The sequence below is a fragment of the Schistocerca americana genome, chromosome 3 (genome assembly GCF_021461395.2).
Source record: "Schistocerca americana isolate TAMUIC-IGC-003095 chromosome 3, iqSchAmer2.1, whole genome shotgun sequence".
Taxonomy (NCBI): domain Eukaryota; kingdom Metazoa; phylum Arthropoda; class Insecta; order Orthoptera; family Acrididae; genus Schistocerca; species Schistocerca americana.
Window position 1 is genome coordinate 477,180,717 of NC_060121.1, and position 27,417 is coordinate 477,208,133.

The window sequence follows — 27,417 nt, forward strand, 5'->3', positions numbered from 1 at the left end:
GCCGTTTATTCTCCCACACAATATTTCATATAGGTAGCTTGTATCTGTCCCTGTAAGATATGACTAAGCTATTAATACATACATAGTTTTATCAAAAGAATGAGAACATCTGAACAAAAATGATTACCACATTTATAACGTACCCGTTTAACTACATAAACTTGGACGATGGACAATTATTCTGTTACGTAGCCTGGTATACTGTTATGTGAATTTAAATTGGGAATTTATTACAGAAGATACTCTGTGTGATCAGAAGTATCCGGACACCACCAAAAACAACGTTTTTCATATTTGGTGCATTGTGATTCCACCTACTGCCAGATACTTCATATCAGCGACCTCAGTAGTCGTTAAACATCGTGAGAGAGCAGAATGGGGCGCTCCGCGGAACTCACGGACTTCGAACGTGGTCAGGTGATTGGGTGTCACTTACGTCATACGTCTGTACGTGAGATTTACACACTCGTTCTCTAGGTCCACCGTTCAAGATAGTGATAGTGAAGAGGAAACGTGAAGGGACACGTACAATACAAAAGCGTGCAAGACCATCACACAGGAATTCCAAACTGCATCAGGGTCCACTGAAAGTACTATGACAGTTAGACGGGAGGTGATAAATCTTGGATTTCGTGCTCGAGCGGCTGCTCATAAGCCACACATCACGGCGGTAATCGCGAAACGATGCCTCGCTTGGTGTAAGGAGAGTAAACATTCTACGATTGAACAGAGGGAAAACGTTGTGTGGAGTAACAGATCACGGTACACAATGTGGCGATACCATGGCAGGGTGTGGGTATGGCGAATGCCCTGTGAACTTCATCTGCCAGCGTGTATAGTGCTAACAGTAAAATTAGGAGACAGTGGTGTCATGGTGAGGTAGTGTTTTTCATGGAGGAGGCTTGCACCCCTTATTGTTTAGCGTGGCACTATCACAGCACAGGCCTACAGTGATGTTTCAAGCACCTTCTTGTTTCCCACTTTGAAGAGAAATTCGGGGATGGCGATTGCAACTTTCAACACGATCGAGCACCTGCTCATAATGCATGGCCTGTGGCCGAGTGGTTATACGACAATATCATCCCGGTAATGGACTGACCTGCACAGAGTTCGGACCTAAATCCTATAGAATACCTCTGGGATGTTTTGGAACGCCGGCTTCGTGCCAGGCCTCACCGATCCTCATCAGTACCTCTCCCCAGTGCAGCACTCCTTGAAGAATGGGCTGCCATTCCCCAAGAAACCTTCCAGCACCTGTCTGAACGTATGCCTGTGATAGTGGAAGCTGTCATCAAGGCTATGGGTGGGCCAACACCATATTGTATTCCGGCGTCACCGATGGAGGGCGCCACGAACTTGTAAGTCATTTTCAGACAGGTTTACGGATATTTTTGATCACATAGTGTATATCCGGTCGCCACCTGAAGTGACCCGTCACTTAATTACACAGAACGTTTGTTTAAAAAAACTTCTTAATGCAAGAAAAGTTAATGAAATTTTGATACGCTTTGACAGTTCTTGATTAATAGTGACGAAGTATTATCCTGAGAGATGCTCTTAAATATACTAAAAATCATATACATATGAGTTGGCAAGGAAGAGCTTCGATAGGAAGTTACATAAATAGCGGACGAGTTATTGAACATTAGGACTGCCGTTTACTATGTATTTATTTCAGGGTTAATTTTTCGTAAGGAAACAACATGAACAAACCTATATATAACAGAAAAACCTTAGCCTATCATGGAGAGTTGGTACTTACTACTTCTGGTAAAAACGGACTCAAATGCATAAATAAATAAAAAGGCCACAAGACCGAAATTGGGTTAGAAAGAGGTTGAATACATTAACAGAAAATTATTCCTAAATTTTATAAGAAATTACGCGAGACTGCAATTAAGAACAACGAGTAGGAACTACATTATGTGAACAGTTCTTCCAAAAGGTAGGAGCCACCGAAGATCTCTAGTTATCACGAAGCTATCCACTACAAAGAAAAATTGATAAGATATTTAAAAAATTCACGACAGGGAAGACCACGAAATCAAACAACACAACCCCGAGAATTTATTTACGCGAGGAAATTGGTTCATTGCAAGCTTAGAATACTAAAGCACAGTATATATTCTCCGGACATTTGTCAATAGCGCGATTAGGCGTTTGGAAATACTCTAATTTAAAGAAACATCACAAAAATTACGATAAACGAGAAACTATGTGGCGAATCTTATGAAGCCTGATATAAGTATAGAAGACAAAACAAACGACAAGTAAAATAGTAAGACCAAATTATAGATAAAGGAGTTAACGCTTGAACTTACAACGGGGCTAAATGTAACATAAAGATCCGAAAGAACTGAACTGAGTAGCGCCTGTTTTGCGTACAGCCCACATAACGTGACTTTTTTGTAGGTCCTGTGGTCTCATCTCCTTATAGTCAATGACTATAGAAAACGGTTAAGTCTGTTCTGTGTGACACTCAGTTCAGATGTAAATTAATACGCTATTGTAAATATCATTGAAACATGGAAACACGTTATTACAGGTCAGTCTGCTCATAACGCTTGTACACAGATGTTTACCACTGCAATTATCATTTAAAAATGTTACCACTCTCATCAGAATCTAAGACAATTAAAACCCGTAACTCTGTGACATAAATCAATCAGTATTGCTCAGTCAAAGCCAATTTTTTTGTGAGTAAGAGATTTTGACGGAATAATATTACGAATTATCATAGAACTTTTGATGCTCAAATATTCTTGCGAAATCTCTCACTCATAAAAAATTCAGATAGACTACAGATATGACTAAGGATTAGTGAATGACTTACGTGACAGAGTTATTGGTATTAGTTGTCTCAGATACTAATGAAAGTGGTAACATTTCTGAAAGGACACTTATTGTAATACATTTGAATTTACGAACTGCCTCGCTTCTAATAATGAGTTTCCTGATGTTTTGCAATATTGTGGTATTAATTCACATGTGGACTGATATCTGTACAGAACAGTCTTCCCTAGTGGTCTCTTGTGGTAATGATTTTGTGTTGTCAAACAGCTATAATGAAAAGTGATTGCAGGATCTGAAAGACAATTACGTTATGTGAGATGCTAGCAAATCAGGCGGAACCAACGTATATTTCTGAGCATGATAGTGCATCGTTATGAAATACAACAGAAACCAGTACCTAAACATATGAATAAGTGGAAGTCATCTCACAAACCACGCAGACTAATGAAAAATACAGTCACAAGCTTAAAGAGCAGTGAAACTCCCCAAAGTTTTACGAGTACGTAAAAGTTTGTTTATCCATGACATGTATGCTGATGATTTAATCGAATCAGAAAACGGCAGTACACAAACTAGTCCTTTTTGGTGCTTGTATAATTTTGCTACTGGAGGTTCATAATATGTCAAGTATGGTAACAGAATTTTAGTTTTCAAGTATTGTTTAATGAATGCAATAGAATTATCAAATATGTACCCTAAGATTTACCTGGAACAATATTGACCATTGTTAATTGCAAGTGAATGAAATTATAAGCACATGGGTGACTCATTCGTTAGCAGTATATTGAAATATTGTATTGTGTAAATGATGATTCCCACGTGAAATAAAATATTTGTGCTTCCATTAGGGTTGAAAAAATTTCATTTTCTCAATTTATGTGATTATAATTTAGTTTGTATTGTTGAAGGCTCTAGTAATTGCATTATAACCTAATTTCAAATAGAGCCTTGACCGCTGAGAGCAACCATGAGACACAATGAAAGTTAGTAAGTATTAACAGTGTTGTTATTAAGTTCTACAGCTAGTTTCAATTTCTTCAATGGCGCTAGTGTGTCTTTCAGTGTGTTTAAATAAATAAGTCTAAGGAAGAAGAATTATTACAACATCTATAAATTTAGTCAAAAATCTTTCGATAACAGTAACCTGTAGTACCGAGGAAAACCATGAACGGAATGCTCGGATTAGTAATGGTGTAAGTGTTAAGCCTATTCGTTCAATCTATACATCAACACTGAACAAGAAAGCACGGAAATAAAAGAAAGATTCACACTGGTATTAAATTTGCGAATGAAAGGATGTCAACAGTAATGTTCGTTGATGATACTTAGTGAAATTTGCTGCACGTTGAGTGGAATGAGTTTAATGAAAACATACTAGGATTGAAATTAAACAGATGAAAGACGAAAGTAATATGGAGCACCAGAAACGAAATTAGCGATAAACTTATCAAAATAGGATGCCACGATGTAGATGAAGCGAAGGCAATGTTTGCCATGGAAGCAAAATAAGACGAAGCAAGAAGGATGTAAAATGCAGTTTAGCCCAGGAAGTCGGGCCTTCCTATCTAAGGAAAGTCTTGTAGTTTCAAACAAAGACCTTGATTTGAAGGTGGAATTTCTCAGACAGTAATTGTGGACGACACTCTTGTGTGGAAGAGAATCATAGACTGAGAAAATAGGAAAAGAAGAGAATCGAAGTATCTGATATGTTCTGCTCAAGAAGCATGTAGAAGTGTAGTTGGGCTGATAATGTAAGGAATTATGAGGTTCTCTACAGAATCGGCGAGTAGAAGAATGTGTGGAAAACATTGACAAGAGGAAGGAATAGTAAGGCGGGACAGGTGTTAAGACGTCAACAAATAACTTTCATGGTACTAACGGGAACTTTATTGTAGGAGAAGAGAGAGAGATTGGAATATATACAAATAATTAATGACGTTGTGTCCAAGGGTCACTTTGACATGAAGAGGTTGGCACTGGACAGGAGTTCTTAACGGGTCAAATCAAATTAGTCAGATGACTGATGATATGAACCGTGATGAATATGCTGTTTCAAGTGGTGGACGGATTGTAGACTACAAGAACGACACGCAGAGAAATCACGACCCTTCTGGAGCAAAAGCGTATAGTGGATCACAGCCGACTCTATAATGGAGGGCAGCTGGAGATAGGGATGTAGAAGAAAATACAGCGCTAGTGAGGTAGAAGCTAGGTCGATTTGAAGTTGTAAAAAATTCACTGGGGTTCCAAAGGCAAATTGCCTTACCTACGTATCAGTTCATTCGTAGATCCAAGGATCCCCCTTTCCTTCAAACATCAAACACCGTAATGATCATTAAGTGGAGTACGTTTGGAAAAGCTACCTTCAGCAACCTTTGTCACGCCTAACAGACTGACTGCTCACTGAGAGAAGATTTTTTCTGACTGCTGATTATTTAACCTCTAGCTACACTTCGAAGGGAGTTGAGACCGTTCTGGAATTAAATGAAGGGTGTTAGACCTCTGATCAATTTTGTAACTCTTGTACTGTGTTTATACAGTGTTAGGTGCCGCTGCAGTTGAATTATCGGTCAGAATCACATTTTACTCTTTTTGCATTCATTATTGTAAATCTTACTAGACATCTAATGCATAGAGACAAACCAGTTTTTGTTCAAAAGATAACGCGATGAATTACTCAAAAACTACAGATTTGTAGTAACGCTACTTGGATAAGTTAGTTGTGAACGAAATATCGTGAAACTTATCAACTTTGCTTTCTTGAATAAGACTCCAGTGCATCTGACGACAGCAGTTGAGTAATGTTGGCTCACAACTTAAGAGGTACACAACAATAAAAATGTGTTTAAAAATGAGTAGATGTTAATTAGTTTATGATGTCAGAATAAACAACATTTCTGAAGCGTAGAAAAGATTATACCTAGCCTCATAATGTATTTGAATAAGTGTTAAAACAATACAATTATTAGCAAAGTTAGTATTTCTAGCTCTTCGAGTTTTATTTAGAAAATGAAATTAATAGATTAGCGATACGAGAGGTCAGGAGATTTTCTGACATTTTATTTGTAAGAAATTGAATAAAAAACCATTTGATTAATGAGAAATTTCCGCGATAGCTTGATGTATGAATCAACAAGAATACATAAGTGTGCGTTTAGGTAAACATGAAAGGTCATTTCGAGGGTCAGAACTATCTCTATCAAGTATGGAGGTTTGTTACGGAGCACACTCTGTTGTGGTTGTTCTATTCCTTATGGCCTTCGTGCGGCGATGAGAGCAGCCGCGCTGCGCTTGACGCCATCGCAAGTACAACAAAGAGACTACTGGACTGTATGCGGCTTCAGGGGATTATCAATGACTCGAAAGTGATATATTGCAGCGTGTTTGTTTTATCTGCAGACAACTAAATACCTCTAATGAAAAAAAAGATGTTCTAGGTGAAAAATTAATATCAGTAAAGGCGACATCTGGCTATGCTTCAATTGGCCACCTCCTGACCATTCCTGCTGCGTGGGCGGATCAGCTTCGTATTTGCAAATGGGAACTCCCCAGTTTTATTACATATTCGGATTCTACACGAAAAAATACTTACGGTTTACTCAAACAACTGTTTCCTAATCGCGGTAGATGGCGCTGTAATGGTAAAATATCAAGTGTCACATTTTGCAATTAGGAATCGACGCATTAGATATTACATTTCATCTACGATGTATATGTAAACCTTTGTGTTCTTACCTTTGATACTGACGTTCAGACGTTACTTGAATATTTCAAACGTGATTTTACAGCACAAATAATACGACTACACAATGGGGCGCTTGTATAGCAACATGGTTTCCTATTCCGTACGGGGCTGATTTTGGTGAGTACCCAAACCATCAGAATGCTTGAATTTGGTGGGCGCCCTCGAAGCCCACCACGAGGGTGACTGATTTCGGTGTGCGTTCCCACCCAACCGACGTCACTCTCGCGTTGGGCGCTATTCGGCCATGGGCAGAATACTAACCACAACCACTGTAAAAATGTATGTCTATGAAGTGATAGTGACAGGCGCAGGTGCAATGAATATTTACCGAAACCAAGCACTCCAATGGGAGAGGCAAGAGAACTTACCAAAATCAAGCGCCCCAATAAGGGCTTGGCGAGAGGCAGGAGAACAGAAAAGTTGTTATATTCACGCCGTTGTTCCTTGACCACATCAAACGTAGTTTTATACCGAACACAGAAATGGCTAACCATATTGTAGTGAACAAGCAAATTCGCATCACTAAAGAACATTTCGGGCATAAATATCATCCGTTAGAACACAGGGGTTCACATTTATATTATAGATGAAATATAGAAACAAATGCGTCGGTTCTTAATTGCAAAACAAGCACACTTGAGAATTGATCATTGCAGCGCTATCTGCCACGACTGGGAAACAGTTATTTGAGAAAACCGTACGTATTTTTTGGCACAGAATTTGAATATTCAATAAAAAAGAGAGATACCCATTAGAAAATACGAACTTGATCCCGCGTACGCAGGAGCAGTGGTTAGGAGATAGTCAACTGTACCTCAGACAGATGCCTTCTTTACTAATATTACCTTTCGTTCTACAACTTTTTTTTCGTTCAATGCGTCGCTTTCTAGATATTTAGTTTTGTAAAGATAAAACGAACATCCTGCATACTGAATCTTTAAAATAGTATTTTGTTTAGCTGATTGTCAGAGTCTGAACTCAATGTCGATCTTACATAAAGGAACACGCTAATTGGTGATCACTTGTCAGATGTAGACTTGACGCGTAATAAATTCCGATTTTAAATCCAAGTTGTCAGAATACTGATTTAGTAGACGTTGACGTTCAATCACGACTTAAGAATCGTTCATGTAGTTGTGATTTCAATTACAGAGCAAATGTGTAGTTTATTCGTAACACACATATTGACCGGACTCTCACAAAAGTACACCTGTTTTAAAGGAAGCTGATAAAAATGCTCTTAATGCCTTTTTAAGAGGCAGTTTCCACTCCTTCCGATCTGATCATGTAAGCGTAGAAACGATGTGGAATGATTTCAAAGAGACGACAATTGAGAGACATATACAACATAAATTAACAAGCCATGGTACTGATCCCTCAGGGTAGACAAAAGGGGTCAGATCGCTGTTACAGAGCGAACGAAAAATCGTGACAAATTTAAAAGAACCCAAAGTACCCAAGACTGGAAAAGTTTTGCAGACGTTCGAAATATAGCGCGTGCTTCATTGCGAAATGGTTTTAATAATTTCCACAACGAAACTCTGTCTCGGGCTCTGGCAAAGAATTTTAAAATTTAAATTTTTTGTAAGATCTGATGGGACCGAACTTCTTACCTCATCGATCCCTAACCTTACACACTATTTAATCTAACCTAAACTAACTTATGCTATGGACAACACACACACCCGTGCCCGATGGAGCACTCGAACCTCCGACGGGGGAAGCCGCGCGAACCGTGACAAGACGCGCAGACCGCGCGGCTATCCCGTGCGGCTCTGGCAAAGAGATTCTGGTCATACATAAAGCACATCAGTGACAAGACGCAGTCAATACCTTTACTGAGCGATAACAACGGTGAGGTCACTGATGACAGCTCCACTAAAGCAGTTATTAAATATGGTTTCCCGAAACTCCTTTACCAAAGAAGAGGAAGTGAATATTCCTGAATTCCAATAAAGAACAACTGCCGAGATGAGAAACATAGAAGTAGATATCCTCGGTGTTGAAAAGCAGCTTAACTCACTTAATAAAAGCAAGGCTTCCGGTCCAGATTGAATATCTGTCAGGTTCCTTTCAGAGTATGCTGATACAATAGCTCCATATTTAGCAATTATATACAACCGCTAGCTCATAGAAAGATCTGCACTTAAAGACCGGAAAATTGCGCAAGTACACCAATACGCAAAAAGGGAAATGGGAGTAATCCACTGAATTACAGGCCCATATCACTAACGTCGATTTGCAGTAGGGTTTTGGAACTATACTGTGTTCGAACATTATGAATTACCTAGAAGAAAACTATTTATTGACACATAGTCAGCATGAGTTCAGAAAATATCGTTCTTGTGAAACACAACTAGGTCTTTATACGCAAGAAGTAATGAGTGCTATCGACTGGGAATGTCAAATTGATTCCATATTTTTAGATTTACAGAAGGCTTTCGACACCGTTCCTCACAAGCGTCTTCTAAAGCAACTGCGTGCGTATGGAATATCGCTTCAGCTGTGCGACTGGACTGGTGATATTCTAACAGAAACGTCCAAGTTCGTAGTAATAGACGGAATGTCATCGATTAAAACGAAAGTAATATCCGGCGTTCCCAAGGAAGTGTTATAGGCATTCTGTTGTTCCTGATCTATATGAACGACGTAGGAGACAATCTGAGTAGCCCTCTCAGAATTTTTGCAGATGATGCTGTCGTTTACCGTCTTGTAAAGTTATCACGTGACCAAAACGACTTGCAAAATGATTTAGATAAGATATCCGTATGGTGGGAAAAATGGCAACTGACCATGAACGAAGAAAAGTGGGAAGCTATTCATATGGGTACTAAAAGAAATCCGCTAAATTTTGATTACACGATAAGTCACACAAATCTGGAGGCTGTAAATTCACATAAATACTTAGGGATTACAATTACAAATAACCTAAATTGGAACGATCACATAGATAATATTGTGGGTAGAGCAAACCAAAGACTGCGATTCATTGGCAGAACACTTAGAACATGTAGCAGGTCTATTAAAGAGGTTGGTTACACCACGCTTGTCTGCCCTATGCCCTATCCTGAGTATTGCTCTGCGGTGTGGGATCCACATCAGGTGGGACTGACGGATGACATCTACAAAGTTCAAAGATGGGCTGCTCGTTTTATATTATCCCGAAATAGGGGAGACAGTGTCACAGCCATGATAAGTGAATTGTAGTGGCAATCATTAAAACAAAGGTGTTTTTCGTTGCGACGAAATCCTCTCATGAAATTTCAATCACCAGTTTTCTCCTCTGCTTGTGAAAACATTTTGTTGGAACCCACCTACATTGGGAGAAATGACTATCACGATAAAATAAGAGAAATCAGGGCTCGTACAGAAAAATTTAAGTGCTCGTTTTCCCGTGCGCCGTTCGAGAGTGGAACGGTAGAAAGACATTTTGAAGGTGGTTAATTGAACCGTCTACCAGCAACTTTATTGTGAATAACAGAGTAATCACGTAGATGTAGATGAAATGGTATCGGCTGCGACATAGCTTCTCGTACTAATAGATTGCAGTCGATAAGAGTGTTGTGATGTAATTACACATGCCGAAACATAAATGTAATGTAATGTAAGATGAACGTTAACAATGCTCGCCCGCATTTTAAATTATGTTGTTTACACATCCCATCAACGGAATCTAAGGTCAACGAAAAGCTACGTTGAAAATTTGCACGTGGCGGTCATGTTGTGATGACATGACACACTCGCTCACTCCACACTCTCAGTCGCAATAAATTTCTGCTTTGTAATAGTGGCTATTCGTCCGTCTATGTTGCTATATTTTTTATAAGCTGCCAGGAAGCAACCCCGAAACTAACGAAGAACAGAACCGAAATCTGTAAAAAAAAAAAAAAAAAAAAAAAAAATGATAGCTGGTACCAATTTTCTGTCACCATTGACAAAACAACAGAAAACTGCGTGCAGTGTAGCGTTAAAGCAGTACTTTTTAAATGGTAAGCATTGTAGTGCTACCACTATTTTTGTAATTAATTCCGAAACACTTTTTATTAATTAATAGTTAATGTTATGGCTCTTGTATACGAGATAAAATCAAGGAATAGAATTTTGTTACTACACCTTGCGTCTTGCAAGATATAAAATACAAGATTTTCAGACTGCTACAGATGCTTTTCTGCAGATTTACGACCAAGAAGTGCTACTGTTCAGCGTATTTACCTAAAGATGGTATGTCACTATACCTGCAACATCGGAAACGGACGCTCGAGGACCACACTTGACGAAATAACTGTAGAAGGTCACCATGACCAGACCGCCGTTCACCGCCTAGAAACAAAAGAAAAAGCCGTCACCAATCAATCTACTTCTGTTTTACATTACAAAGCCCGTGCAGGTGAAGGACTTCGCTGTTTAATGTAATTTTCCAGCCTTTAACACAGGAAGCCTAAGATAAATGTCAGATCCAGGCATCAGATTTTCTACAGCAGGTAACGGCAGAGAGTGCATCTGAAATATGGTGTAGCACTACTAAACAATGGAAGTAGGAATGTAATGTAGTTCACCTTTTTATCCGCTTTCCATCGTTCTTTAGTTGCTTCATAATTCATGGAGATTTATTCCGTCCCTACAACTAAATGAAAATCAGTTTGTATCTGGCCATGCAGGTTTCGTTCCTTTTATTTCTGAATCATCTGCAGTGGCCTGTAACCACATGTTTCTTTTATGTTTATAATAAATTCGTTATGTGCTAGCTACAAATATGTTACTCTATCATAGTTCTCTCGCTATTTTCTTATTTTTCAGGTTAGAAACAATTTTTGCAGCACAATTTTCATAAGATTAAATTATCGTTTGGTGTTACTTACGATTTCTGATATTAAACCACGTGTGTCGTCGTGGAGATCTATTTACCAGGTCTGTATACTCGAGATGGCCCATTTCGGCGTTTATTTGGCCACATTTACTTCACCATTTCACTTCCAGTTTTCACTGTGTACTATATGTTTGTGTTTACAGTGTGTACTGATACCAACTGCCGTTGTGTGTTTATCTTTCGTCTTTTGTTTGTGTTGGGTATTTGGTGTGTGGTGTGTGCATGTGAGGTCTAAAATTTGTTCATTTAATTGCACGTACTGGTGTGTGTGTGTGTGTGTGTGTGTGTGTGTGTGTGAGAGAGAGAGAGAGAGAGAGAGAGAGAGAGAGAGAGGGAGAGAGAGGGAAAGGGGGGCTTAATTTATTATTTAGTCTTCTCTCTCTCTCTCTCTCTCTTTCTCTCTCTCTCTCTCTCTCTCTCTCTCTTTCTCACATACCACACACACACACACACACACACACACACACACAATAAATGAACAAATATCAGACCATCATACACACCACAGCACAAACAAAAGACGAAAGATAAACACACAACGGCACTTGGCAACAGAGTACACTGTAAACATACACCTTCAATACATAGTGAAAAGTGGAAGTAAAATGTTGAAGGAAGTAAAATTTTAAGGTCAAAAAGCACCGAAAATCAGTCATCTGAATTATTCACACACATGTATTACCAACATGAGAAATCGCAAGTAACAACTTAGCTTTACGGAACTTGTGTGTGTAAGTTGTTTCTAATCTGAAAAACAAGAGAAGAACCAGAGGAAGCGTCATATGGTAACACATTTGTAACTGCTATATCACGAATTTATTATAGACATAAGAAAAACATGTATTGCGGGCCTCTGAAGATGCTTCACAAATAAAAGAAGTGAAATGCGTATGGCAAAAAACAAACTGCCTTTCATTTAATTGCAAAGATGGAATACAACTCATGAATAATTTTACTGCTGGGGTCTTTAGTTGAAAGACTGGTTTTTTCAAGCTCACCACGCTAATCTAACCTGTGCAAGCCTCTTCATCTCTGCCTCGCTACTGCAACCTGCATCCATCTGTACTTACTGTACTCAAGCTTTCACTCCATAAATTTTGCGCCACATACATTGCAACATTACCTAACTGATAACTGTTTGATGCTTTCGCGTGTGTCCTACCAACCGACGCCATCTTTCAGTAATTACAGAGATCATATGAATTTCATTCGCTTTCAGGATACCAACGTTCAGGCTGCTAACGCTAATGATTTCACAGTACTGAAGATGTTTCTGCCAGGGGTTGATGACTTCTACAATTAATGTAGTTGACGTGGCAGCACCTTTTTGTTGTTTTGTATCAAATAACTTTAGTGACTCTAAATTCCTGTAGGAGAGACGTCTGGTGATGGACCGCTGTTTCGTTCTGCGCTAAAAGCATCTTTGTGCAATAGTATTGGAAGGACGTTTGGTTAATACATAGCACCCCCGTTGGCTGATATCAGTTTTTGATACCAGAGCAGCTACTTTTCCTTCAAGTAGCTTTTTATCTGCCTTCACGAAGCATTTCTCCAGACAACAAAAAATCCTTTATAGTTGCGATGATCGAATTATAACGATAAGACTCAAATGTAGATGATGATCCAATAATTCTGTGGCAAAGCAGACAGAGCTTAGCTCTTAAATATCTCCCATGAAAAGAGTCGGATAGGCACAAATCAACTGACAGGACGAAATACCAGAGTCACTCCACCAAGGAATCGGTTGGTTGATAGTATTCAATGGAAAACAAAACGTGTAGGTGAAGGACCCACACATTCTTTCCCAGTTCAGCTAGTATAGAATGTAACTACTTAAATTTCATGTCATAAGATTGGTTTACTGAAGAGTGGACGGATGAAGTGGACAGATGGAGTGATGTCTCTTCACATACTTGACTGAAACGCACTGAAGAATTTCATGTGTAGTGTTCAACGGACTTGTTCGCATTGTTATCTGCAATCCAGTACAGAATATTTTATCTCTTGTTATATGACGGAGATTAAAATTAGCCTCAGCAATAAATTGCCCAACAGATGAACAAAGAAAATATTGAATTATTCAATCCGTGCTTCGCAGCAATATGCTTTCATTTGAGTGCCGACAAACTCAGACTTTATATTACCTACTTCAATTGAATATAACGCCGTCTGCATTGAAATTTTGCTGTGTACTTTTATCATCGTTTTCGCTGGTTTGAGGTACTCGAGCTCTGATGAGTCCTCGAATATTTGAAGATGATAGCAGTGTCAGCATTTCAGAATCAATTAATTTCTCTCTGTTTATCCCATAACGTTCCTGTTTCCTGTGGCTGATGTTTATTACGAGATTCGGCAATCATTCCCGTGAGCAAATACCGGAAATGGCACCACGGATTACAATTTTACTTCGGCCTGGCAAGGGAAACCTGTTATACAAATAATCGGGCAGTCAATTTCTGGAAGCTAAAATTTCTTGGACATTTTACATGTTAATATTTCTACCTGAATTGATACTGTAGCTCCGCTGACTAACCTGTAGGACACACTGAGGGGATGGAAAATGTTACATCGGTTCGATAGTTACCAAATTCTCTGGAGACATTCATCGCATAATGACGAGTATTAAATAACTAAACTTTCATTCCATTCGAAACTGATACTCATTATGAACAACAGTACGAATTGTGACCGTCACAAAAACGAATACGCTCTTGTAGTAGGAAACCTTCTAGACAGGCCAGCCACAAATGTGACTTATCACAGCACATTGACTGGAGTTGTGGCTACACCGACCATTTGGACTTGCATCCTTAGGTCCAACTGATTACGAATCATTGACATACCACTATTTAGCATTTTACTAGTTTGGTCTGACTACAAACGTTGGGTTCCATCCTCCGGGCTACTTATATCTTATAACCTTGTTAAGTGTCACCTGAGGATGAGGTTTCTCCTTGTCATGAAACCGGTTACAATATTAAATATATTATATTATTAAATAATAACAATAAATAACTCCGAAACGGCCTTTTAATCCCCAAGACTCTTTTAGTAATTGTGACACGGAAGCAGTCAGCCTATGGAAGTTATCGTGTGGAATTTATTGCCGTGCCTGAAACACCTGCTGCTTCAATTCAAAGACTGCTGACTGGAAGCTGGTATGAATACATACATGTGTTCCCGTCGCATCACTGAAAATCTGGGAGACATATCAGGCCTTGCAAGACTCCATAAGTTCTTCAAGGCGTTTTTAGTGTGAACAACACTGTGGGGTCTTGCACTATCCAGCTGGAGTATACCATTTGGCACCCTATTCATGCAGGCTGTGACAAGAGGATTTACCATTCTTGCCGCATACGAGAATGGGATTCCATACAACCCTATTGTCACACCCATAGCTCATCCAGCAGTCGGAGGGGTAATCGAGACTCACTGTTTCGTATGCCATTTCACCAGGCCATCTACGGACTCGTTGGAGTCGATGTGAGAAAAACGAGACTAGTCGCTGAATACCACAGGACGCCACTGAATCTCCCATCTGACTCTGGAACTACATTACGCAAGTCTCTGTTGTCTGTGGCGCCAGCGATAAACGATGCATGGAAATTCGAGATGTCAGCTCCCAGTTATCTCTTTCTGAGCCTCCCTGTTAGCTCAGTTCATGTTTCCGCTGTTGTTACCTGTCTGTTTGTGCAGCCAGGCGAACAATCCTACGATCACCTAGTAGAGTCACCTTTCTGGATGGATCTGTGCCTTCTAGCCACACTCTTGTCCTGAGTCCACAATGACATTAGTCAATCTGCAGTCACTGCATTACAGGTTTGTCGATACGATTCCTCCATGTCATTCATGTCCGACAACGTGCACTTGCATGTCCTCTGGGCATACTATGGTGCGACATTCATCTTAAAATTTCCTGTACCGTTAGACACGTCCAACAGCCAGAATTTCTCTAGTGTAAATAAATTGGTGTAACGCTGAAATTTTAATTACCATATCCTACGTACATGGAAATTCTGGAGTGTCCGTTTCACAGCTACCGTCAAAAGTTGTGATCTTGCAGAATCATCTATAATGAAGCTGTATTGCAGGAATATACTGACACCGGATCCAGTGTCCACCAGAAATTTGGTTCCTGTTCACCTGTCTACCACAAATAGTCTTTCAGAATCATTTCCAACTGATGGTGGTGGTGGTTAGTGTTTAACGTCCCGTCGACAACGAGGTCTACATCTACATCTACATTTATACTCCGCAAGCCACCCAAAGGTGTGTGGCGGAGGGCATTTTACGTGCCACTGTCATTACCTCCCTTTCCTGTTCCAGTCGCGTATGGTTCGCGGGAAGAACGACTGTCTGAAAGCCTCCGTGCGCGCTCTAATCTCTCTAATTTTACATTCGTGATCTCCTCTGGAGGTATAAGTAGGGGGAAGCAATACATTCGATACCTCATCCAGAAACTCACCCTCTCGAAACCTGGCGAGCAATCTACACCGCGATGCAGAGCGCCTCTCTTGCAGAGTCTGCCACTTGAGTTTATTAAACATCTCCGTAACGCTATCACGGTTACCAAATAACCCTGTGACGAAACGCGCCGCTCTTCTTTGGATCTTCTCTATCTCCTCCGTCAAACCGGTCTGGTACGGATCCCACATTGATGAGCAATACTCAAGTATAGGTCGAACGAGAGTTTTGTAAGCCACCTCCTTTGTTGATGGACTACATTTTCTAAGCACTCTCCCAATGAATCTCAACCTGGTACCCGCCTTACCAACAATTAATTTTATATGATCATTCCACTTCAAATCGTTCCGCACGCATACTCCCAGATATTTTACAGAAGTAACTGCTACCAGTGTTTGTTCCGCTATCATATAATCATACAATAAAGGATCCTTCTTTCTATGTATTCGCAATACATTACATTTGTCTATGTTAAGGGTCAGTTGCCACTTCCTGCACCAAGTGCCTATCCGCTGCAGATCTTCCTGCATTTCGCTACAATTTTCTAATGCTGCAACTTCTCTGTATACTACAGCATCATCCGCGAAAAGCCGCATGGAACTTCCGACACTGTGTCGCTGCTTCCAGATTAGGTATTTGTGCCGTCGCTGCTGTACAGAGGCTTAACGCGTGCAGTGTGAGCAACGAACTTCACATCAATGCTTCGAAGGTGCCTAACGCACAGGGGACAATTTTTCCTGAAGACAGACGGCCATGTTCCGACTATCCACTAGGAGGCAAGGCAATCACTGCTATAGGCCACAGACCACGTGGATCTATTCTCTTCCGCAAGATACATAATCTAAAATAGGCCCGGCTGTATCCTTGCGCCGTGTGATATTTAGGCAGTGCTCCAGCCAGACCAGACGAGTACACTTCGACTGAGCTTTCCTGGGCCAAGCGCCGATTCCACAAGGATTCTGTCATTCAGGATTCTCACTCGACAGCTGCGTCCACTGTGTCGCTGCCACTAACGTCTGACTTCGTGACCCGAAGCAGCCACCTGTCGTCTTACAGCACTCATGACCTCCTCGCCGAAGAAAATGTGGGCTCCGTCGTTGTGGCAGACTTGAGGACTAGTAAATTTATTCCTCTTTAAATTTAAAACAAATACACGCTGGACTTAGTTTTGCACGTTACAGAACTTAAACTTTGTTCACTGTATTTTCACTTTAACACTGAGCGTCCTGCAGAACTCAGTGACAATCTAAGCGACCTTTAGCCACCAGAAGTATAATTGTTCGACTTCAGAGAGTGACTTACTTAATGTTTTGTTTCAGTACACGTTGGCCGGCCGGTGTGGCCGTGCGGTTCTAAGCGCGTCAGTTTGGAACCGCGTGACCGCTACGGTCGCAGGTTCGAATCCTGCCTCGGGCATGGATGTGTGTGATGTCCTTAGGTTAGTTAGGTTTAAGTAGTTCTAAGTTCTAGGGGACTGATGACCTCAGTAGTTAAGTCCCATAGTGCTCAGAGCCATTGCATTGAGTACACGTTGGGACATGCGTACTCTTAACCGTTGATAAAAAAAAGCGTTGTAAACTTTCTATAAAAGGTTTGTGTACATGTGTGAATACCGAATATTTTTTTCCCATAACGTTCACTTCGTGTAACTTGTATTTTAGACATCGTATTCAACTACTGAACAATACTGACTTGGCTGGCCGTGTGATGCGCATCTGTAGTGTTGAGAAACAAAACTTTCAACTTAACGAAATGCAGAAATTTAAATAATGAAATTGAAACAAATTAAGTGTCAGAGGAAACTAATTACTTGCCAGAATATACTAATTACGCGTTCAATGAAAACTATATAACTGAAACTCAATGCCGAAGTACATTATGACCGTTGCTTGATATGAAGTGCAATGTTTGATTTGGAATAACTACAAAAATAAATTATTCCTCTACTCAGAAAAGATAATTGTTTACTGAAAATTAATCCATTTCCTCATAAGACTGCGAAATGAGATCTGGTCTGAAAGAAAGTGACGTATCTCTCGCTCAGCATGCCATGTTGTGACTGATACTGACGTTCTCGAAAGGAAATACAAATCATTTAGTATCTCATCTATTCTTCAGAACTTTAGTAAGATTGATGCCAATGGCCTTGCTGCAGTGATAACATCGGTACCATCAGATCACCGAAGTTATGCATTATCGGGCTTGGTTAGCACTTGGATGGGACTGCCGAGCGCTGTTGGCAAGTGTGGTGCACTCAGTCCTTGTGAGGCAAATAGAAGAGCTATTTGACTGAGAAGCAGCGGCTCCGGTCACGAAAACTGACAGTGACCAAGACAGCCATATGCTGACCACACACCTCTCCATATCCGCATGCATTGATGCCTCATGGCTGATGATGACACAACGATCGGTCAGTGCCACTGAGTCCTCCGAGACCTGTTCGGACGGAGGGTTTTTTTCTTTTTTTTAATTAATAGTGGGTTCTTCTTTAAAGGAAATCGTTCTTGAAATAGACTGATTATTGACATGATGTACTGTACAACATAACAAGACTCTACCAACTGCGAAATTCTCACATTACAAAAATTTACAGACATCTCAGCTAACTGTGTAATTTGCGACATAATCAAATTAACACAAGTCATGAATATTATTAGTTATTTGATGGACAAAGATTTCCTTCAATTTATACTTCCAATAAACAAACATCTAATTGTTGTGCATGTATGAGCTACCTTTAAAAATCACTCCGAAAATCTTCTCCATTAATACAAAGAATGTAATAGGTTTACGAAAAGTTTTCATCTCCATAATGAAATATTCCAGGTAATTTCTCCCGGATTCACAAAAACAGATCTCCTGTGAAAAACTCAAGTGCTCGTTACTATTCCCCAAATAAGAATGCCCCAGTGCTGCACAATAGACTAGCAAGTAAACCAGCGATAAAACTAAACATAGAGTCAAATACCTCACTCCTCGTCCAGTGAATTCATTCGTCTTCGTTTTTTTACAGTAAAGGTGAATTATTTACAACAGCAGAAAACATACGAAAACCCTACAACTTGTTCAAATACTACTACTTGGTTATTCGTTGCGCTGCCACGTAGATGGCTCCTAAGCGGCCTACGAGCGGCTGGGTAGCTGTATCCATAGCTCAGCTTTAGAAACAAGCACATTAACACAATTATTGAGACAAGAACTCGAACGCGTTGGTGAATTAAAGAGTACAGAAAGTCGCTAGCTTGAGTTACAAGCATTACCAGCTGCCTGAGGACGTCGTCGGGCACGTTCCTGGTGCTGTTGCAGATGGAGTAGGCGCTGGAGTGGGAGAAGATGACGGGAGCCTTGCTGGTCTCCAGCGCGTCCTTCATGGTCCTCACGCTGGCGTGCGACAGGTCCACCATCATTCCCAGGCGGTTCATCTCGCGGACCACAACCTGCCAAGAGAAATCATAAGAAATACCACGAACAGTAATGTCAATGACGGTTATATTCTCTCTTCTATTCAATTTTATCACTACCCAGATACTAGACGTTTACTCATCATTGAGTAAAAGTATGGTACAAATGCTACAACTACGACTCTAGCTAAATTATTCATAACACGACCTCTGCAAAACATAAGGGAGCAGTAATGGAGGCTCATCAAATATGTGCCATTGGTAAAATAAACAAAATTTGTTTTTGGAAGAGCTGAGTCAAGAAAGGAATAGGTAAATAGTCTGTAATTTACTTAATAGTAGCGAATACATTTATACTTGACATGTGCGTGGTGGAGAATGCCTTCAACCTCCACATTATACTCACAGGTTGTGTACATTAAGAACTGCCTCTACTATAATGGCGCTGCCCAGTACTTTAAGTAAAAGTATTAAATCTTAGTGTAAGTCAATGAAAGTAGTACGGAAGCTGTCGCGGAGTATTACGGTAACAGCGTTGGCCGTTAGCTGTGCTATGTCGGCATACCGGGTACAGTAACAGATGCGCAAGTGAACTGTGAAGCGAGGATAGCTGAGCGCAGCATTAAACGCCCCCGCAGAAAAGAACGTTGTAGTAAGCCGGTCGTTGCCACCACACTCGAGCGAGTCTATTTGTTGCGCGCGACGTGACTAGACACCAGGTTGTAGAGGAACAAACGGATAGTAGCGTAATATAAATGAGGCTGAATTTGAGGAGAAGATGTCATTAGACTGGGGGGGGGGGGGGGGGGGCGTGGTCATCGCTGAGTACGCACACCACGACGCTGGAGCACCGCCGGAGCATGAGGTGACTACACAGCACCAGCACCAGTTCGTGACTAGGCTGTGTCTGCCGCCGCACTGCGTCCTTCACAGGACTTGGCGCCACAGTCCCGCCAGCCTGCTGTCCATGCCTGCTGTCTCCAACGCTGAGGTCCAAAGAGGGACTCAGCATCAAAACGCCAGCCGCCGTCGGCCGACTGTCCGAGGAGCGAGGTTTGAGACCGCGCGCAGTCGCCTCCACCACCGCGGAACGAAGAGCAGTGGGGCCAACGCCTGGTAAGTCGCTCTTCCGGTAAGCCCCGCTATCGCAACTCACCGTGACCTGCCTTCATCGCCGGACCAGACACCTGACGCAGCATCGCTGGACACCATCCTAGCAGCCGACGCCTGCTGAACCGTCCAAAGCTCACGAGGAATTAAAGATAAAATAAAGTTATGCTGTTAAATTGTCCACAGCGTTTCCACTGTTCCCCACCACCTACAGCATCACCACACATGAACCGCATTCTACGGAGGTGCCCCTACAGAGTGATCAATATGTATTGTAGGATGACAGACATCGTAGCAATAAATGGTGGAGGTTGTGGCACCCGTACAGCACGTTGTTCGAGTCACAGGCCTTAATGTCGTCATTGGGGTGTGCGAGACTATATATTTTTGTGTGGTGGTAATCATGGGGGAAAAGTTTGGAGGGCATGATTTTGTGAAAGTTTCTTTTACCAAATCAGAGGGACTGTTGATCTGTTGCAATTTAGGAGTAATGTTAAAGATGAATGGTTAGTACCTGTACATTGCTCTCAGTGTAATTTCCTCGGGCATTCTGCGCCTAATGCTGAAACAGAAGCGGAACTGCATTACTTGTGACTGTATTGGGTACACGGCTATGCAATATAGAGAGTCGAGGTGACTCATGATTAGAGAGAAGAAGTAACTTGGTAGAAGACTTCAGGACTAACTGTTGTGTTTGTACTGTTTTGTTGTAGTGTTATTTTTCTCGTGGATTATGGGCGCAGAGGAAAACTCTGAGACCCAAGGTGTCAGTAGTGAAGAAGCGGTGCAGTCATTGGTGGATCAGGTGGCGTAATTGACAGCGAGTAATGTGGTTATGTTTAATAAACTAGCAGGAAAGAATCTCGAGACTGTAGTGTTGAAGCAGCAAACTCTGGGAGTGGATTAGACTGTCGCGGATCTTGTTTCTCCTATCTCTTGTAGAGGGTCTGAGGATGTATTGGCATTTATAGAGGATCTTAAGTTGTTGCAGATCGTGATGTTACGTTTGTCAGGAGAAGCAAAATAATTCGTAAGACGAACATAAGCATTGAGAAATGCAGAAACTTTTGGCCAGTTGAGACGGTGGTTGGAAGAATGTTGAGGGAAGAGTAATAGTGCACGGCGTTTCTGCGAATAATTTGGAATGGTATACAGGAGAGCCACGCAGGGTAGCCGAGCGGTCTAGGGCGCCTTTTCACGGTCCGCGAGCAATAAACAGTGGAGGTTGTGGCACCCTCGTTGCAAGTTGTTCGAGCAATAGCCCGTAGTGTCGTCATTGGGGTGTGTGAGACTATATTGTTTTTGTGTGGTGGTAATCATGAGGCCAAAGTTAATTTACCATCGGGCACGGGTATGTGTGTTGTCCTTAGCGTAAGTTAGCCTAAAGTTAGATTAAGTAGTGTGTAAGCTTAGGGACCGATTACCTCAGCAGTTTGGTCCCATAATACCTTACCACAAATTTTCTATTATACAGGAGACATAACGAATCACTAGAGGACATTGCAGATATAATTAGGAAAATGAACTTTAACACGTGCGTGCTCTCATTAAATGAGGTGGTAAATAAAGTGGTGCTGCAACAGGGTGAACAATGAGCGCTCGATGCCTTTTTAAGAGGTATGACACCAGAAATGTCTAGGAGAGAGCACACAGGAGCTCTTGATGATCTTCATGAAGGATTTAGTTTAGCTTTGGAATACAAAGGAATCAGTAGGTTAGCAGGGGTAAGAGAGCAGAAACAGGTATTTACATCGAATATTAAGTGCGTTAATTTCGGTCGAACTGAGACGTATATAAAGACAATTCTACCAGTAATGGAATCCACAGCACAACTGAGTAACAAGGGCCGTCAACAATTTGGTGGGAATGCCAGTAGAGGGGGTTTTGCTCAACAGCAAGGCTGTAAGGAGTGGTAGAGGTGATCCAAGGAGTAGGACGCATCCGTTAAACTTAGAAGGAGCCCCAGGGCCGCCGACAGTAGGTCCTGGTAGCAATAAGTTCAATCAGAACGAAAACAGAGGCAAAGTGTGTCATAACGGATGTTGTGGATGGAAGAGAGTGTAAGGTACTGTCGGACAAAGAGCTAATGTGTCAGCAGCCTTGAGAGATTTTGTGGGTAGGGGCTAGTGGAATCCACCAAGATACGATTAACATGGTGTAGGGGATAATGATATACGACCATTTGCATCAGTAGTGGTGAATTTTCCGGTTGGTTCAAATGGTTCAAATGGCTCTGAGCACTATGGGACTTAACATCTGAAGTTATCAGTCCCCTAGAACTTAGAACTAGTTAAACCTAACTAACCTAAGAACATCACACACATCCATGCCCGAGGCAGGAGTCGAACCTGCGACCATAGTGGACGTGCGGTTCCAGACTGAAGCGCCTAGAACCGCTCGGCCACACTGGCCGGCTTCCGGTTGCTACCACCAACTTTAGGCAATGTGTGGAAGTGGTATCTCATGTAAGCGAGGGTACAGCATGATCCTGGCATTAAATTTTTTGCATCAACATCATGCAATGATTGACCTTCAACGATACGTAGTGGAACTGAGCAGAAAGATGTTCTGACTAGGGGAAACTGTCGTCAAATTTAATCTGCCACAAGGAGTGTCTAGTATACAATACGGTCCAGTTGAACCGTGAGCAATAGTATTAATGATTGATTCGCATGACTGCGTGTCGAAAGGTACCAGAAAATCACTGTAAGTACCGAACTTGCCACTAGGTGTGATATGTGTAACAGAACCACGGGAGGGTAATGAAGTATTAGACACAGCATGTTGTTTGGTGAAACGTAGTCTTGCACACATACAGGAAAGGGGCGGAAGAAAAGTGGTACCGGTCAATATCGATAATTTTGAGCTGAAGATGTGAAATTGTTGAAAGGAACGTTATTAGCTACACTCAGGATTCCGGAAAGGAAGATTTTCACACAAAAGGTGTGAGCTATAATAGGGCAAAGGACACTGCTAGGACTGCATTCCGTGAGAAGTTAAAGCCTCTGAAAGGAGCAGAAAGAGCAGAGATGGAGGACCCGTTGCTAGCATTCCAGGATCGGATTTTTCGAGAGTCACCGCCTGCAATGTTAGTAACACAATACAGCATTACAACAGGAAATGAAGCACCGGTATATTAAATACCATATAGAATGCCACAGTCATCGCAACCATTTTTACAGGAGTTCATAGATCAACAGTAGGCTGATGGAGTAATAGAAGAAAGTGATAGTGCTTGGCGGGTAGGAATTGTAGTTGTATCTAAGAAATCTACAGATCGTTCGCAGAAGTATTGGTTCTGTTGCCATTTGAATAGCAAAGCTACAACAGATGCATACTCTATTCAGAATATCACGGAGACCTTAGATAACCTACGCAAAAGTTACTAGTTCTCGACGTTCGACTTAAAGCGTAAATACCATCAGTTATAACTGCTATAGAAATAGACCAAAAACAGATTTTTCAGCAAATGGGGGACACTACCAATGTAGGACGACGCCTTCTGGGCGACATTCCAACGCTTGCTGGATGGAGTACTGAGAGGATTCAAACCATGCAAGTGCTTAGTTTATCTTGATGACATAATCGTCCATTCAACGGATATTCAGGAACATAGACAACGCCTGAAAGAAGCATTCAGCAGCGGATTATAGGTAGCATGTCTCACAGCCAATGCTGAAAAATGTCACACTGCACTGGAGGAAATTAGCTTTTTGGGGGCCATGTCATAAGTAACGATGGTGCAAGCACTGCAAGATTTTCCAGTACTAAAACCTACTAGGGAGTTACAATTTCTCCTGAGTCTCACGTATTATTACAGGAGTTTGTGAAGGGATTTGCGGATATGACCAGACCTCTTACGTAATTGCTGAAGAAAGAGGTTAAGTGTGTGTTGTGGCAGGAACGTCAGGGACTAGATAAAGTTGACGAGTTTTATGAGCTGATATCCAGTCTGTTTTTGGTGTTTCCGTAGTTTCAGAAAGAATTTATATTGTCATGTGTTGCATCAAACTACGCCCTTGGCTGAGTTTTGAGCCAGTGGGTCGATGGTCAAGAACATTCTGCTGCCTTTGCATCAAGACAATTGAACGCTACAGAAATAAACTACTCTACAATGGAGAGAGAGAGATGCTTAGTCTGGTATACGAAATTGCGTACTTGCGACGTTATTTGTATAGAATAATTGTTAAGGTGATAATGGACCATGAAGCTTTAAAGTGGATATTAGGCTTCAAGAGCTGTAGATTAACGGGGTGGGCATTGTAACTTAGTACTCAATTTCATTGAGTTTCAAAAAAACCCACAAGCTGGGAAGGAAACGCAGAAATGCGGACGGTCTAAGAAGAAGACAGCTGTAACACAAGCACTGGGTCACAATCTTGCAGAATGGCAAGCGGCACAGAACACCAACAAGTAGTTCAGGCAGTATAAGAAGCAGCAGCAATTTGATATAGATGAATTATTGTGAAGAGAGACAAAATTACGACCATGAGTGTTGGTGCTGACCAAGTTAAAATTGAGAACGTAATGTGAGATGCGTGATCACATTTTGTCAGGCCATGGTGGACGCAGCGCGATGAATATTAGGGTGGCAGAGAAAGGAAGGAAGAGCAATGTGGATTGATACGTAAAGAATTGTGTGGATTGTGCACAGATGGCCAGTTTGAGTCGGAAGTGTGTATTTTTATAAAGATTCAAAAAGCAACAAAACCTTTTAGTTTCATTGGAGTGTACGTGTTAGGACCATTCAACCGAACATCAGCGGTTAATCGTTTTGTGCTGACTGTAATAGACCATTTTCCTCATTATGTCGAGATTGTGCCAATGCTGGACCAACAGGCAATCACAGCAGGCGTCAATTAATAGGTGGATACTGACGTTTGGAGCGCCACTACGATGATAATAGGATAGAGGATGAAATTCATGTCAGAGATAATGAAGTAATTATGTTAATTGCTGAGAGTGAAGAAGTTGGGGACTAGCCCACTACATCCGCAAGAGAGACAGAGTTCATAGAACATTTGCGAAAATGCTTAGTTGCATAGATTCAAATCATTCAAACTGGGAGGCACACCTGGTTTTTGTCGTAACGCATTTAACTGTAAAATACATAGTAGCACTGGGTTATCGCGATTCAAGGTAGTGCATGGCAAGAAGATGCCGTCAGATTTCGATTGATTGACCAAAACAGACAGAAAGAGAGAAGCAGGCAATTTTGCAAGGAAAGTAGAGGAGTTGTGGAAAAGGACACAAAGAGTAAATACGAAGGTTTTGGAGAAACAGGAAGAGGCAATGAGGCGTTTGGGGACCTTACGGCAGTATAAAGTGGGCCAATGGTTGATGTTGTCGTGTCTATATACGCCGAATGGAAAGACAAAGAAGATTTTAACACTGTACCAGGGCTCGTATCAAGTTATCGAAAATATGTCGCAGGTGAATGTGAAGTTGCAGTTCCCAACAAGAACGACAGTTGTCCATGTGAGATATCTGCGGTCATTCAAGTGTCTGCCAGAGGCGACTCCAGGAAAAGTGCTACTAAAGGCAAGGAAGGATATCAAAAGGTAAAAGCGAAGCAATGAACAATGGTAGTTTGAACTTCAGATACTTCAGACTCATTTGCAGTCTATGTCTTCGCTAGAATGACCCCCAGTCCGTGTCTGCTCTGCTTACATACTTTTGTTACCGCGTCACGTGCCCACAACATTACTAGACGGCATCCAACGTCGCGATGGGCAATGGTCATAAGGGTTTGGCTCATAAGTGTATGAGATCACTACTTCTCAAAAGGGGAATCTCTGATTTTTTCCCCCTAACTATTCTCATTACGCTGATCAGACGAAGCTTATTGAGCAGCCACATTCATAGAAACCGTAGTAGTTAAAAGGTCAAATTATAAAGTCAAATAAAATACGACAACTCTTCTTCACGGTGACGAGGTTGGCGTTGATGAAAGTAAATTTGACAGGGTGGAAACAAAGGACGAAAGGTAGTGGTACTTCACTGTTTGCTTCTAGCGCAGATTAACTTCAACATCGAATGAAAGAACTTAACAGAGCAAGTTGCAAAGTAAGATCTGAAATCAAATATATATGTTTATATGATACTAAAAGCAACTGTATCGGTAGTCCTAGGCTAGGCGTAGTAATCACGTTAATGTACATGTAGGCTGCAGTATTAATGCAGAGATGAAGATATTTGCGCTGAAAAGATTATCTCGGAGAGCTGCAGCCTGTCAGGCCTCTGAATGAAGACCATGGCAACGTATAAAAATCGTCAGCACTTCAACCCCTCCCCCCTCCCCCCTCCCCCAGAAAGAAAGTTACAAATTAACAATTTATGAGTTTGTTTTTGGTACAGCTGGAGACCATAGCATGGGCAGATGTAGATGTAGATATAAATATTAAAGTAAAACTCGGTAGATTTCTTTTCGTACACTAATAGTATTATTGAAGAATAGAGAGTAATTTGTTTGAAACAATGTTTACGATCAATGTGTACTACTAGTTTTTACTTCTGGCGATAAGACATTGACCTTTAATGAGAAAAGTACTGAAATTAAGGGTTTCTCAGTGAACCACGGGAAGTTGTCTGCTGGGAATTACGCTCAAGACTGTCGTGCATTTGAGAGTCTAGAGAAAATGTTATTTGGTACTGTATGTCAAACGGATGACGACGACGACTACGACGATGACAACGATGACGATGTAGGTTTACGAAAAAATATTGCTTCCTCTGTGAAGCTTCACTCATTGGTCATCGTTGCAAGTGACTCACGCCGGCCAATGGATGAGGGATCGCTCACTACTCCAGCAAATGATTTAGCCAGAAACAAGTGTGGTTTACAGTAATACATGTTTCTTAGAAGTAGGTGGAGTAAATGTGGAAGATAGATTCATGTTATATAGCCTACTTTATTACAGTCAGTTATTTGATTTTCAGCTGTTACCAAGATTTCTTCTTCTCTTACATCACATACTTTATAGTCCATACGTCTCTGAGTCATTAAAACCACCCAACTTGATTAATAACCGTGTCCG

General features: G+C 41.2%; 1 protein-coding gene across 1 annotated transcript in view; it reads right to left on the bottom strand.

The window, feature by feature from the left end:
* Window positions 1-27,417, bottom strand: part of LOC124606161 (dipeptidase 1-like) — a 297,352-nt gene that overhangs the window by 49,024 nt on the left and 220,911 nt on the right. The window contains exons 7-8 of the mRNA XM_047138128.1: window positions 19,130-19,306; window positions 10,774-10,858 (exon numbers count right to left, since the gene is read on the bottom strand). Of these exons, the coding sequence (XP_046994084.1) occupies window positions 10,774-10,858; window positions 19,130-19,306 (262 nt within the window). The remainder of the gene's footprint in view (window positions 1-10,773; window positions 10,859-19,129; window positions 19,307-27,417) is intronic.